General features: G+C 39.1%; 1 protein-coding gene across 1 annotated transcript in view; it reads right to left on the reverse strand.

Annotated features, from left to right (window-relative positions):
- Positions 1–14455: 14455 nt before the first annotated feature.
- GUCA1C (guanylate cyclase activator 1C) overlaps positions 14456–16279 on the reverse strand; it is a 41466-nt gene continuing 39642 nt past the window's right edge. Inside the window, exon 4 of the mRNA XM_053564624.1 lies at positions 14456–14564. Within this exon, the coding sequence (XP_053420599.1) occupies positions 14456–14564 (109 nt within the window). The remainder of the gene's footprint in view (positions 14565–16279) is intronic.

Raw genomic sequence — 16279 nt, forward strand, 5'->3', positions numbered from 1 at the left:
TTTTTTCATTTGTTTGTTGGATAAGTATGTTTCTAAACTTCGCACATTTTCCCACTTGTTTGCTTGCCTTTTCCTTATTGATTTTAGGAATTTTGCACTTGACATTTAACTTTCCCTTTGATATAATGATGTTTTAAACCTATGATATAAAATTGAATTCTAGGATTTCATCAATTATTTCCTCAAGCTTAACTTCAGTTGATAGTATTTTAAAATTTAGTTCCTTTGACAATTATAATTATAAAAGTAATTTTTGCTATGAAGTTTTACTGAATCAACTGAAAGAAACCACATCAAATTAGGAGGATGCCCATTTGTAGACTAACTTGATGCCCAATTTTTAAACTTTAAATTAATAACAAATAATTATATTATTAAATTGTATTAATAAATTAATATAGTCCTTCACTATTAAAAAGACATTTGAAATTAACATGCTATGGTATTGATACAAAAATAGAAACATAGATTTATGGGACAGAATAGAAAACGTAGAGATGAAACCAGCCTCTTATCACCAGATGGTCTTTGATAAGCCAAACAAAAGCTTAGACTGGGAAAAGAATCCCTATTCAACAAATGGTACTGGGAGGACTGGATAACCACATGTAAAAGACTAAAACTGGACCCACACCTCTCACTTACAAAAACTTACTCATACTGGATAAAAGATTTAAATCTAAGACACAAAATGGTAAAAATCCTAGAAGAAATGATGGGGAAAACTCTTGATGATATCAGCCTGGGGAAAAATTTTATGAAGAAGAGTCCATTGGCAATCACAGCCAGAAAAATAAATAAATAAATGGGACTAAAGGGCTTCTGCACAGCCAAGGATATAACGGGTAAAGCAAACAGACAACTTTCAGACTGGGAAAAGATATTTGCATGTTATGAATCTGACAAAGGGTTAATAACAAGAATCTACAGAGAATTCAAATTAATCAAAAAAAGAGCAAACAATCCCATCTATCACTGGGCAAGAGTGATGAATAGAACTTTCTCTGAAGAAGACAGACAAATGGCCAATTTGAAACATATGAAAAAATGCTCATCATCCCTGATCGTCAAGGAAATGCAAATCAAAACAACCCTGAGATATCAACTACCCCCCATGAGAATAGCACATATCACAAAGTCCCAAAGCTGCAGATCCTTGTGCAGTAGAAGAGAAAACTCATATACTGTTGGTGGAATTACAAAGTAATACAGCCTTTCTGTATTACTTTGGAAGTATGGAGAATCCTCAAAGAACTCAAAATATTTAATCCTATAATCCTATTACTAGGTCTCTACCCAGAAGAAAGAAAATTATTTTATCATAAGGACATTTGCACTAGATTGTTTAACCCAGCTTAAATTACAATTGCCAAGATGTTGAAATCAACCCAACTGCCCATCAACCCATGAATCCTGTAACACTATTACTGTAATCCTATTACTAGGTCTCTACCCAGAAGAAAGAAAATCATTTTATCATAAGGACATTTGCACTAGATTGTTTAACCCAGCTCAAATTACAATTGCCAAGATGTTGAAATCAATCCAAGTGCCCATCAACCCATGAATATGTTAATAAACTGTGGTATATGTATACCATGGAGTATTATTCAGTCATTAAAAAGATGGAGACTTTGTATCTTTTGTATTAGCCTAGATGAAATTGGAGAACATTCTCTTTAGTAAAGTATCACAAGAATGGAAAAGTAAGCATCTAATGTATTCAATACTAATATGAAGCTAGTAGATGATCTAATACATGTCCACACAGGAGAAACTCAATTCAAGTTGGGGGTAGGGGGATTGATGTGCTCCCACTTAATGGCATAATGTAAGGGTATATGGCACACTTCCTGGGTGAGGGGCACGACTACATCAGGATCCTTACCTAATAAACATAAAACTTGTAACCTGTTTGTACCCTCATAGTTATCTGAAATTAAAAAAAATTAACATGCTAATTGTTTAACTTATAATAGGCAATGCTAAATTGTTTTGAAAACACTTTGTATTCCGTATATTGCATAATTTCTCAAAATCTCCACAGGATATCTTTTTGGAATTTATACCTGAAAGTTAAAAAAAAATTGTTCAGTTTAGTTCAATGTAACAATGATTTATTCAGTATAATTAAAAATGTATACTAAGTGCAAGAGACCAGGTCAAAGACACACAGAATAGAATCAGTTGGAAAAAAAGATTAGAAAGATAGCTTTAATTACAAGAACTAAAATATGCTGATCATTACAATACATGTCCATGCACAATGCTAAGTTATTTACTTTCAGTAAGGAGAAAATAGCTACCCATCAGAAATCGTCAATTTAATATAGATATTTGTCCTTGAAATAGAGTTGGTCTCTAAGCCCTCCATGTTAAATTCAAAATTCAAGTAGTCAAAACATTTGTCAATTCTTTCCCTAAATTCCTAGCAAATTTCATTTTATTGTGTGCTTAGTAAATAGTTTCTACTAAAAAGATGATGTAATTTTCAAGGTGAACTTCAGTTTAGAAAAGTTTAAATTTTCCATAAATTTTGGACAAGGACAGCACAAATTAATGTTTATTGTATCTGTGTCACTTGTTTGGCCCTCAGCCAAATCAATCCTGAGTTTAAGTTATTGTTCTATGTAGGCCGGGCAGCTGTAACCATTGTTAGCCTGTGCTAGGAATGGTCTGAGAAGGCCATGCTCAAGTAATCAGCACCTGTTGAGATCCTTGTGTTTTCTAGCTCCGTTACCCATTACAACTTTTCAACATTCCTGTCAAGCTGTTATTGTTCTTTGGGAAGGAGTACAGTATGTTGTGACTGAGAGTACAGGATTCAGAATACAAGTCCTAATTTTAGAACTTAATGACCTATAATCTCTTGAAATTATCCAACCTTCATTTTTTCATCCATCAAGTAAGAATTATAATAAAACCTTCATATAACTTCTATGAGGATCAAATAGATAATGAATGTGAAAGTTCTTTATAAATGAAATGTGCTAATACAAATAACTCCGTACTATTGGTGGTTGATGAATAAATTAAATTGAATAAATGCCCTTTCAACGTATTAAGTTAATAGAGAGATATGGAAACTGTGACCTAGGAAAGCACACTTCCTGCCCAGGGTTGCTGCTACTCAGTGGCAGTTGACTGGTTGCTCCCACACATCTCCTCTCTCTTCAAAATTTAAGACAAGGTAAACATTCAGATATTTTTTTTTATTAAATTATAGCTGTGTACATTGATATGATCATGGGGCATCATACACTAGCTTCACAGACCGTTTGACACACTTTCATCACACTGGTTAACATAGGCTTCCTGGCATTCTCTCAGTTACTGTGCCAAGACACTTACATTCCACATTTACCAAGTTTCACATACACCCTTGTAAGATGCACCTCAGGTGTAATCCCACCAAACTCCCTCCCTCTAACCACCTCCTCCCTCCCCCTCCCTTTCCCCCTTCCCCCTATTCTTAGGTTGTAACTGGGTTATAGCTTTCATGTGAGAGCCCTAAATTAGTTTCATAGTAGGGCTGAGTATATTGGGTACTTTTTCAGATTTTTTATTATTATTTTTTTTTTTTTAGTTTTTAAAATATGCTGTGGATACCATAAATGATTAGGTCTGGCCCATGAACTTCTTGTTTGAGATTATGGCCTAAAACAAGCGCTGGCAGAGCTACTTCCCTGTCCATTCCCTCTGGGGTCACAAGGAAATCTTAGTCCTCTGTGTTTTAACACTGTCTAGGAGGAGGCAACATGCAGGCTGCTGTCAGCTGGATCTGACACAGGAAAGTGACTCCCAGTGCTGGGAGCCACTTGAGGCCCAAGTGGGCCCTTGGCTTTGTGCAAGAGTGAATTCATGAGTGAGGGGACAGTGTAAAGTGAGAGCAGGATTTATTCGAAAGTATAGAAAGTCTACTCCACAGACAGAGCAGAGGCAAGTTCTCCCCACAAAAGAGAACTGGCCCCATGGTTCTGTTTGCCCCTTTCTTTAAGCCCTGACTTTCTTACAGGCTGAACAAGTCGGGGAGGGAAGATCATGTAACTTGTCCTGCCTCCATCTAGTTTGGATCAGGGTAGTCCAAAGCTCTTTTGAGAAGCTTCCCAGGAGAGTCTAATGTGCAACCAGAGTTGTGGTCCCTGAAGTGATGAAGGGAAATCGAGATAGTTTGCCCAATACCTAGTGCAGCAGTTATTATAATGTGTTAGGAGTACATGCTTCAGCTGGCAGTGGAAAGTGTGGATATGGGAATAGTCCTCAGCACTTAAAGAAGTGCCTATGGGTGGATGGATGGAAAACCTAACTGTGCTGTACACACAAACACACACACACACACCTACACACACACAATGAGCTATCATTCAGCCATGGAAAAGAAGGAAATCCTGCCATATGTGACAATGTGGATGCAGCCTGAGGACATTATACACAGTGAAATAAACTAGACACAGAGAGACAAATGCTGCATGATCTCGCTTGTACATGAAATCTTAAAAAAGTCAAGCACAGAGAAGCAGAGAGTAGAAGGGTGGTTGTCAGAGGCTGTGGGGTGGGAAGAGTGGGGAAATGCTGGTGAAAGTGTACAGACTTTCAGCGATGAGGTGAATAAGTTCCGGGGATCTATTGTTTATCACGGCGAATATAGTTAATAATATTGTAGCTTGAAAATTGCTAAGAAAGTAGACCTTAAGTGTTCTCATCACACACAAAAACAGCAATTATGTGAGGGGAAGAATGTGTTAATTAACTTGACTGTGGTAATCATTTCACAACGTAATACAGATCAAATCATCAGGTGGTATTGTCTTAATTATACATAATTTTTATTTGTCAATTATACCTCAATAAAGTTGGGGGAAAATTCTAAGTAAGAAAAGGTTTCTACAATATTATAAACCATATTTTAATTTTTTTTTTTTTGACTTTGTGGATGATGGCATTTCTTATTTGACTTTCTTTTTTTTTATTGTTGGGGATTCATTGAGGGTACAATAAGCCAGTTACACTGATTGCAATTGTTAGGTAAAGTCCCTCTTGCAATCATGTCTTGCAACCATATTTTAATTTTTAAAGAAATTTTCAGAGAATGCCTAAAATCTGCCTGTATTCTGTAGGGTTTTGTTTCTGCTGTAAAAGGCCCTTTGCATGACTTTGTCATTCACTTAGCTCTCTAAAGGACAGTTGGTTGGACACCACTATAGGTGGTGGGAAATGAGGCCCATTACTTTTGTAACTTTAGCTACATACATTCTTCTTGTCTGTCCGGCTTTCTGTTCTTGTAAAAGAGAATTCCTCTCTGTCGTGGGAAACCCACTTTTGAGATTCAGATGAGGCTGACGGTTTCCCTCACTGCCTGCCCTCCGCCCTGCAATGTACAGCAAGTCTAAGAGGGTTGAGAGTGAGCAAGGCTGGCAAGCCCTCCACCCTCCTGAAGGACGGTGGCCCTCGGATTAGATACATAGGCAAGGGGGACGGAGGAACTCTCTTCCTTTGGGATGGAGAAGGGGGTTCGATTCCCTTGTGGCCCAAGCCTCTGAGATGGTGAGGAGACAAACAGAGATGAGAGGTCCCGGGGGCTGATAACATCATCTTTCGAGCCCCTGTATCCAGCTGAATTTTTAAGCTATGCGAGTGAGTATATTTTCCTTTCTACTTAAGCTGTTTTGAGTTAGGTTTCTCATCCTCTGCTCCTAAGCTAAGTCATCAATTTACATTGAAGTATTATACACACACCTGCTAGAGTAGGATTTGGTTTAGAAGAAGGGAGAGCTTTATTTTCAATACCAGATAAACATTTTATCAGAAAAGAATACTCCAAGTAGAAAAATAAGCTGTATCCCTATCAGACCAGACAATAAATCCAGAGGGATCCCAGTTCTGGTCAGACCCAGTTTTACTGGACATACAAGCCGTGGGAGAAGAGCTCAGGGAGCATTAACAAAGCAGGATACACGTGGTGTGCTTTTGTTACAGCCCACATCTTCATCTTTCACCTTTAATTCTCCCCAAACTGACCTATAAATTCAATGTAAGTCGCTTTTAAAATTCCAGCAGTGGTTTTGTGGAAATTGACAAGCTAATTTTACATGTCATGGAAATACGAAAGATTAGAAATAACTGAGACAATTGCAAAAGAATAAGGCAGATGTCAGACATCAAGATTTATTGTAATGCTATAGTAATGAAGACACTTTAGTATTTATGTAGGGATAGACAAATAGATAAATAAAACTGAACTTTTTGTACTAATTTTAGACTTACAGAGAAATTACAAAAACAGTACAGAGAATTCCCTTATAACAGGGTGGCCATAAAGTTCATGTGCAATTTTAAATAGTTGTCTGTTTCAAACAGTTGTCTATTATTTTAAGTTGCACGTGGCTACCCTGTATATCTGTTAAGCCACTTTCCCAAATGTTACCATCTTCTGATTGATTTAAAAAGAAACTTCAACGTGACGTGTGAAATTGTGTTTCTAAGTTTTAATTTGTGCCTTTTTCCTATTACCTATAGCCTTGAAATCATTTATTTGTGTTTATTAATCAGTTGTATTAAATATTTTCTTTTTTGAAAGTTTTCTATCCTGATAATTTCCCCATCTTTGAACTCCTGTTTAGTTTTCCCCCTTTGGTACATTTGTCAGAGGCTTTATATTTTAAATGTGTTAGTCCTTTGCCATACTTAAATTAATTCGATTTATGTCTTTTAACTTCTTGATCTAATAGTTTTATATTTTATGTACTTAAAAAATCTGTTCATATTTTGAGAAATATGCACATCCTTCTATTTTTTTCAGAATGTATTTTGAATTCTGGAAAGAGCCGGAAACAATTTGGAGTCAATTCAAGTAATCGGAGTACAGATAAACAAATGTCCTTGTGATAAGGAAATGAACAAACCCAAAAACAAAACCGTCAGCAGCTGGGATGATATGATGATAACCTTATGATTTTCTTGTGTGATCAAGCATGTGCTTAAAGGCCAATTTCAAAAGCATTTTTTTTTTTTTTTTTTTTGTAGAGACAGAGTCTCACTTTATGGCCCTCGGGGTAGACTGCCGTGGCCTCACACAGCTCACAGCAACCTCCAACTCCTGGGCTTAAGCGATTCTCTTGCCTCAGCCTCCCGAGTAGCTGGGACTACAGGCACCCGCCACAACGCCCGGCTATTTTTTGGTTGCAGTTTGGCCGGGGCCGGGTTTGAACCCGCCACCCTCGGTATATGGGGCCGGCACCTTACCGACTGAGCCACAGGCGCCGCCCTTCAAAAGCATTTTTTAAAAGACAACACTTGTTGGATTATATGAGCTCCCATGGAAAGGAATTCGAAGACTAATAGAAAAAAATACTTTCCCATTATGATTTTTGTGACAGAATGAAGGGACATATGGTGTGAAATAAAGACTCTACAAAGACAATAAGAAGAGTTTTGTTAGTTCTGTCACTTCTAAGGTGTGTAATCATTCATTTTAACTTATTTGTTGAGTGCCTACTATGTGCCAGGCTTTGTTGTAAGTTCTGGAGATATGACCAAATAAGCAATGACATACTAATTTAGATGGCAGTCAGAGACTCTGGGATGAATTTAAATAGGGAAGAAGTATGGTGACAGGAAGGGACGCTTGCAACTTTTAACAGGAAGGGCCTCACTGAGAAGGTGACAGCTAATCCAAAACTCAAAGGAGATGGGAGAAAAAGCTATGTTGATGTCTGGAGGAAAGCTTCCCAGGCAAAGAGGATAGCAAGAACCATATCCCCCAGAAGGGATCCCCCTGGAGTGTTTTAGGAGAAAAGTGGCCATTGTGGCTGAAGAGGAGTGGATTGGGGCAAGAGGAGGAGCAGGTGAGGTGAGGGAGTTAAGGCGTGAGGAGGCAGACTGCTTACAACTAGGGAGGCTACCACAAGAACTCACTGGTTTTTATCTTCAGTGAGAATAGGAGCCACATGAGAGTTCCGCATGACATGATCTGCCTTACGCTTTAACTGACCACTCCTGTTGAAAACAGATTGTGGAGGGACAAGTGTTGAAGCCAGGAGACTAGTTAGAAGGTGGCTTGGTTTGGTGAGGGATAATGATAGCCCAGAGCAGGTCATACTGTGGGTGGTAGGTTGGTATAGACATGGGTCAAGCTCTAGATATATTTTCCCCTAATTTTTTCATATATACTGATCTAAAGAATATACATAAAATTATGGTCATAACATCTACATATATACCAAAATTATCTTAATGAATTGCTATCACTTTTGATGTTATATTTCTTTAAAAGCTCCTTAAAAGTGTAAATTATTAGAGAATTATGAAGTTTATAATCAGAAAGAATGGAATACATGCTGGAGTAGAGGCCTGGTGTGCCCTCTAATTATAAGACTTTCATCTGAAAATGGCTGAGGGTTCATCATTATCTTAAGAGCTTGAGAAAAATATTAAAGGTTTGTATAACTGACAGCTTGATGACCAGTTGAAAGGGACTGCTGGCATTTGAAAGATTTTGTCTATCCGGAGATAACACAACTACAAATCAAAACTACTCTGAGCTATCACCTAATCCCAGTGGGAATGGCCTACATCTCAATGTCCCAACATGCAGATGCTGGCGTAGGTGTGGAGAGAAAGATATCCTGGAGGAAATCTTCCCAGGCAGAGAGGATAGCAAGAACCACATTCCCGAGGAGGGTTTATGCCTGGAGTGTTTTAGGAGAGAAGTGGCCTGAAGAGGAGTGGATGGGGGCAAAAGGAGGACAGGGGAGGTGTAGGTGGGACTGCAAACTAGTACAGCCTCCATGGAAAGAAATATGGAGATTCCTTAAAGAACTAAAAGTAGACTTTCCATTTGATACTGCAATCCCATCACTCGGTATCTACCCCCCCCAAAAAAGACGTGTACCATAAGGGTATTTGCACTCAAATGTTTACAGCAGCACAATTCACAACTGCAAAGATGTGGAAACAACCCAGGTGCCTTTCAACACATGAATAGATTAATACACTGTGGTATGTGTATACCGTGGGATTCTATTCAGCCATAAAAAGATGGAGATTTTGTATCTTTTGTAACAACATGGATGGGTTTGGAGAACATTGTCCTAAGAGAAATATCACAAGAATGGAAAAACAAGTATCCCATGTACTTAGTACTAAATTTGAACTAGCAAATTAACAACTGTATGCTCACATGAGAGAAAAACTCAATTAAATTCAAGTAGGGGAGAGGGTGGAAGGGGTTGGGTAAATACCAATGGGTACATTTCACAGGTATATTTCACACTTCCTGGGTGAAGGACACAACTACAATTTGAACTTTAACCTTACAAAGGCAAATGATGTAATCTAATTATATGTACCCCCATATTAATCTAAAACTAAAGAAAGAAATTCTAAAAGCTAGAAGAACCAGCACGTACTGAGAACCTCATGAGGCTAGGTACTATTTAGTTAGAGGCTTTTGTGTGCTAGCTCAGGTCATCCTCACAATAACTCTGCCAGTTATTTTAATCTCGTTTCATGGGGTAAAAACGCGAGCATATTGAAATAAAACGACATACCCAGAATCATGCAGTGAGTAAGTCATGGAGGCAGGATTTAAGTTAGTTTGCATGCATGCATGCAAGTCTGTGACCTTTTTTCTAAATCTTACAAAGGAAATATCCACAACTGTGAGGCACTTTGCTTTGAGATAGAGCATGGATGGACTCTGGCCATTTCCATGGCAACCATGAGGTTGGGGCTGTCAGAGGAGATGTGAGCAACTGTGGTTTCCACATCTGGCCATGCATTACAGTCATCATGAATTTCAGGGATATCATTTTTTTTTTAATTTTAAAAAGATTTCTTGGAAATTCTGTGTACACAGCCATCAACACCCTACCATCCCATATAGGACAGAAAGCAACTCAGAATTAGAAGTAGGGACAAAACCCAATAACCTATGACAGAGAGCCCATAGCTAGCAACCTGAAACTCATTGGCCAGAAAAATCTAAAGAAACCTGGGCTTGAGATTTATATCAAATAAGAACAATTTTGTTTCTAAACAAATAATCTTTTTTGTGGTGCTGAGACATCCTTTTCTGCATTATGAGGATGACATGAAATCAAAGAATATCAGAGATGGAAGGAAAGTTGCCTTACTTTAGAGCTGAGGAACTGACTCAGAAGTCCAGTGCCTTGGCAAAGGTCACAAGAACCAGATCCAATGCGTAGACCATGTGCTCTTTCCTCCAAGCAATCCCGCCTCTCTGAGGACTTTTCTCAATGTTGTCAGTCATCCTACCGATAAAACTTGGTATTCCCTGGGTTTAATTTAAAAGTTCAATTTTGCCTACCTGCAGCTGTCCTCAGTATTCAAAAAGCTATTCCCTGTCCTCCCAGGTTCAGTGATTTAGATTTCTTCAGCAAGAATAAGACCCCGCTCAGTTTCAAATGTCAGTACTTTTCTGTTTTTCTTTTCATTTTGAAAGGTTATTCTCGTATGAGTGGAGGAGGGGAGGCAGAACACACAGCTTCTCTCCAGTGTTCATATTGTTTCTTCCCGGCACCAACCCCTCCCTGAGACCTCTTCATTTGCCTCTCAGTCCTGTATTCAATTTAACAAACCACATTTTCTCATTTATTTCCCCAATTGCTATTATACCAACACATTTGAGAAGGTAAAAATGAAGGAAATGTTTTCCCCACCTGCACCCCTCTCAACACCTCTTCTGCTTTAAAGAGACACATCTTTAGGTGGAATGTTCTTTGTCCATGCCAGAAAGAACCCCTAGTGTAATTTAGAGAGAAGCTGGTCATCGGCCACTGACTTGTGGGGAAGGAGCAGAAATCAGATTGGCATTTGTCCTTATCCTGAACCAACTGCCACTCATCTTTTCCCTTCTCTCCTCCTTTCTGTCTCTGTATGTTGGGCCAAAGAATCAGGTCATCTGTTTCCTGTGCCTCTTTGGCTGTGTAGAGCCCTGAGTACTGCGGCTTTAGCCTTTGTTTTTGAGGGGGATCATTTTTAAAAGGCAAAAATTGTTACTCTCTCTACTATCTTTTTCCTCATCTTTCTCTCAAGGAATTATTGAAAAAAGAAGAACGTATGTTGGAAGATCTGGGTTTCCATTTGACAGTAATGCAACTCTACTCCTTGGTAAGTGGAAGTCTCTGAAATTAACAGAGGCCGTTGGGGTTCTTCACGTGCCAGGTCTCAGGTGTCTTGGAATCCTCTGAAATGTTACTATAGACGGTGATTTTCAATCAGTGGGCCGGTGTGCTGTGAGAGGATCTTAGGTGTGACATGAACATCTTTAAAGACCAGTAATTAAATTATTTTCAAAAGAAGTTAAAAGCACAGTAAGCATATTCTTTTTTTAACTCTTTTTCTTGATTACATAATTTAAGTGAGCCGCGGAAGTTTAACACGGGTTGCAGTGTGCTGTGAAATATAAAAGGCTGAAAAACACTGCTATGGAACTATAGGAGGAAAACTCATGGAATTCCAAACAAATACAATAAAACTAAAAAAAAAAAAAAAATTGTTTTAAGTCACTGGGCAGTAGGTTCTGCTTAAAGCTTATTATCTGAAGGGGGAAGAAATTTACATGAAATATCTGGTTTACAAAGACAGCATGACTTTTATGCAGATTAGGACTACTCCTCGGACTGAGCGCCATGGAGATAACTTGCAGAGGAGGGTAAGCAAGGACTTTAGGGGAGATGGCCTTAAGAGATGGAGACCTGAGGGAAAAAAAAAAACATGGCTTTTTTTCCTTAGTCTCCCTTCTTTTTCCATCTCACCTAACCATGAACTAACCTAAACTCTTTTGCTGTTGAATTTCAGACTAATCTCCTTCTTAGGATCACGCTTGGAAGTACAATGAAATAGATACTACTTAATGATTTATTTTCTTACGACAAGCAGCTGGTATCTTCACATTCCTCCCACTGTCCAACCCATTTTCCTACGAAGCTGGCCAGGGTGTGTGCTGTGGGCCTGCCTGCCCTCTCTACAGATGGGGTGAAGTTATTCTTTGAAACAGGACATGAGTATCCTTTTCACCTCTTCCCCATGAAGCCTGGGATCCATGTGAAAGGAAGAAGACATGGAAGGACACACAGCACAGAGCTTAGAATCCAAGAGGCAGCATCTAGGGAAAAACTGAAACCAAGTCTGGACAAACTATACAAACCAGTCATGCGCCAAAGGGATGATACATGTTCTGAGAGAGTGGATCTAGGCATGGGGCACTGGGTGAAAGAGTCTGGGGAGGTGAAATACAAACCACAGGCTTCAAAACCTAAAGTGGGAGGTGGGCCTGGGATCAGGCTGAACTTGGGTGAGAGTGACGGTTGAGGGTGTCTTTAAGGTGCCTGTCTGGCGCGTCCTACCTGTCACATCTCAACTCTCAGTTCCAAATTCACCCTCTATTATTGGTGCTGGTGTGCAGTGACATTTCTCCTTTGCTAGAGGCTTCCTTGTTAGGCTTAGCCAGGAGAGGGCCCCTGCTCCTCCCTACACCTGTCAGCCTGGCAGGGACAATTGATTACATTCCCCCTTCCAATATTCCTTGGAGGCACACTGTGTCCCTTCCACAGAAAACCAGTCCTGCCTCCCTCTCCCAAGCCTCTATGTTCTAATCATCTCTACCTCTTCCCTTTGTGTTCCCCTGCTGGGATGGTAGTGCTTCCTGCCTTCGCCAACTCTGTTATTTCTGTGTCCCCTCTTTGCCTTTCAGTCCTCCAGTGCCTTTTAAATCAATTTCTTATATTAAATTCTCTCTGTTCAAATAACTAGCATGACTCCCTGGGTTTCCCTGACTGGATCTGGATGATCCTGGGCCCTGGCTGACGGCAGGGTCAGTCCTGTCCTAGGAGGGGACCCACCCTCTTCTTGTGCAGAGTATGTGCAGAGTTCATACTCTGGAATTATGCTGGGTTCTCTCTTTACTCCTCATAGCCCTGATGTCTTGTATTTAAAATCTTTATAATACCTGGAACACTGACAGTTTAAGACATTATGTGTTCTGACAACACAACTTTGTGGAATTGTTTACCTTGCTGATACTATGGCTCTTATTATAATGTTTATCTTTTCATTTCTCTTCTAAGAAGCTCAGAGTCCAATGGATAGCCTACTTTTTCCAAATGAGTAGAACAACCATAATAATTTACTTGATCTTGAATCATTTTATTTCAACATATTTTATCCTACATTGTATACATCTCTGTGAATCTTATTTTCTTAAGTTCTCAGAATATTTCTGTCTCCAGCTATATCTTCATCTACACCTTCCTCTATAATTTCCTCTCTATCTCCATTTATGCTTCATTTCTACTTCCATGTATCCCTCATCTCTACCTTTATTCACATGGATGAATAAAGGGAGACAGGGACAATCCAACTGTGCAGTTTTCCAGTTGTGTGTTTTTAATCTAAATTTCAATATTAAAGCACAGCGATGAATCTTTTAACATAAAGATGGTTCACATCTGGTCTAGGAAACCTCCAGTGTGTTTCCATGGGAAAGTCGATCGTTGACAGACATCCTAATGGGCCTGTGATATAGAACCCAATTCTTAAAAAGTTCTACCCCAACAAGAAATCCCATTCATCATTTCATTTTTTTGGAAAGGATATAAAAAATGAAATGTCAGAGCTATAATGTCAGGACCATTTAAAATGTCAACTGCTTGTTGTTGCATAGCCTGCCTGTCTGCTGTTCTGATCAAACCTCCAACTGGCATAATAATTACTGATGATACATTGCATTTTCATGTGCAACTGGACCCAGATTTACAACAAATTGGATGAAAACATCCTCACTGCCCAGTCTGAAGTTTTCTCCTTTTACTACATAACCTAAGACTTTCCTTTTCGAACAGAACAGTGTTATGAGTCCAAGACAGCATCCAAGATAAGAAATGAGAAATAAGGACAAAAAATAAGTTACCCAAATAAGCCAGAACCCAGCCATTTATAATACACAGATGCAGCGAAAGGCAGCAGGCACATTTGTAAGAATGCTAAACTCTGGAGATGCTTTCCAGATAATCCAGTTGTTTCGAGATGCGGATCAAGTGTGCAAGAAAACAAACATGTGAGCTTTATGTTGAACTGATAGGTATGAGTTTAATCATCCTGCTTGAATTTGCAGGGAGAGCACTAATATACAAACAGAAAGCAACAATGCATCTAATTTAGAGCGTGATGGAAGTCACATTTAGATTAAAATAAAATGCTATATCCATAAGCTTGGCAGTTACAGTAAAAACCTGATATCAACAGCTTGTACACCAGGAAGCTTGTATGTCTTCTCTACCGAAATCGCGTGCTCACTGAAAGTGTTCAGAGAGAATGAAGAGGCCTCTCCTCCCTGTCCCTGGAAGGATTCTCAGGCTGCTTCATTTTCACCTTCCCTAGACCAGCCTTGTTGGGTGGTTTGGAGACAGCCTCTTCCAGGTCTGGCTGCTTCCCATTACAGATTACTTTCAGCACATTGGAAAGGTCGAAGCTCTTGTAAACAATCTCTAGAAGATCCTGATCTTTTTCCAGGCCATTGATAAATTCTTCTAAAGTCAGTTCTCCTGCAAAATAATAAATGTTCAATTAACAAGTGGCTTCGTAAGAACCACTGGCACATACAGTGTGTTTACTGGTGTTTTTATTGATATTCTTCTGATATCCTTTATCTTCAATTAGACCTTACGATCTTTGAAGATCTTTGTAGAAATAAACATTCAATGGTGGTTTCAAATGAAAATAAAGATAATAAATACAGTCTACTTTTATTTTTAGTTGATAACACCAAGTAATACATCTGCTGAAATAAGAACACATATACATTTACATCCCTACCCAGTACTGTTTTTTGGACCTTTAATCTTGAATATATGACCAAATCATAGGAGTAAGACAGACTGTAGATTTTCAAGATCAGGAGGAAATGACTATTCACGTGGCTGCTCAATATTCTTCTTTTTCTGAGGAAATAATTGCAGAGATTATCCAAAGCTGTGAGGAAGCTTAAATAATTATTCATTCCACATATTATTGCTGGTCTTTAGTTCTCTTCCCCCTTTTTTGACTTTATGAGCTTGACGTAAACCTTAGGCCTGCTCTGGCCAGCCCTGTGCTCTAAACCTACAGGCTTATTCTCGGCTGCCATGCTTTTTCACTATCCTCATCCCACAAGATAATCTTCTAAAATTCGGAGGGGCTAGAATTCTGTGTTGACATAAATCATCTGGATGGGATTATGGGCAGGTTCAAATTCAAATCATCTAGATTGGGATACGGGTAGGTTCAAATTCCAAAAGATGTACCTAGTAGGACTTGTAGCTAGATGGAAGATCAGTCAGAGAGACATTCAGTCACCAGGCCCTGAGTTGAACACCACACTGCACCTGCACCTTTTAGTGGATAAAAATAAGCATCTTAAATGCCACGAGAATGATTCAAATGTAAAGAAGCATGAATCACCACATTTTCATGTGATACCTCCCTTTTGATTTCAATGTAAAATACTACACCTAATACACATTTTTCTTTTAGAGAGAAATCTGATCTTTGTTCCTTATGTTTTACTTATGCCGAAAAAAAGGTGTGCACAGAATTCCAGCTGACGGTGGTCAGGAATGAAATTCCCTATCCAAAAAAAAGTGTTACTGAAAAAGTACAAACATGGAATAAACTGATGGGAGCAGAAAAGACTGGAAACAAAGAGGAGGGGTAAGAGTGTGTGACGTGTGTGAGTGACATGGGTGCGGTGGCAATGGGGCAGAAGGATTTGAAATAATCCAAGAATAACAGCCCTTTGCAAAGGAAAGTCATAGCTGGTAAATTCCCAACCCAGAAGTCTTTTCAAATTTCTAGGGCCTCAGCATGACCAGAAGAGAAGTGGGAATGGAGCTGGGGGAAATGGGGTTGTTTTAACTCCTCAGGCATAAAGCATCTCCTCTGTCAGAGGTGACGATAGAAGAAGCTGTGTCTGAAGGGACTGGGACACACTCTCAGCTGAAACACAGCACAGGTCACTGATGTGGAAAGGAGAAAAAACATGGACGTCTTCACTGCTGGCTTTTCACGTGTTTGAAACACCTGGGAACTCTGCAAATTAACTGTTTTCATGTTACCCAACCACTTCTCAAAAACCCTGTGTTCCAAATTGACAACTTCTATCTACAGAAACTTATAATGTTTGCTGTATCTAAACGACTTTCAAAATTGTCCTCACTGTTTTATCCTCTAGCACTCAACAGTTGTTCATTTATTCATCAAGCATTTATTGAACCTGAACCAC

Source organism: Nycticebus coucang, chromosome 16 (genome assembly GCF_027406575.1).
Source record: "Nycticebus coucang isolate mNycCou1 chromosome 16, mNycCou1.pri, whole genome shotgun sequence".
Classification (NCBI taxonomy): domain Eukaryota; kingdom Metazoa; phylum Chordata; class Mammalia; order Primates; family Lorisidae; genus Nycticebus; species Nycticebus coucang.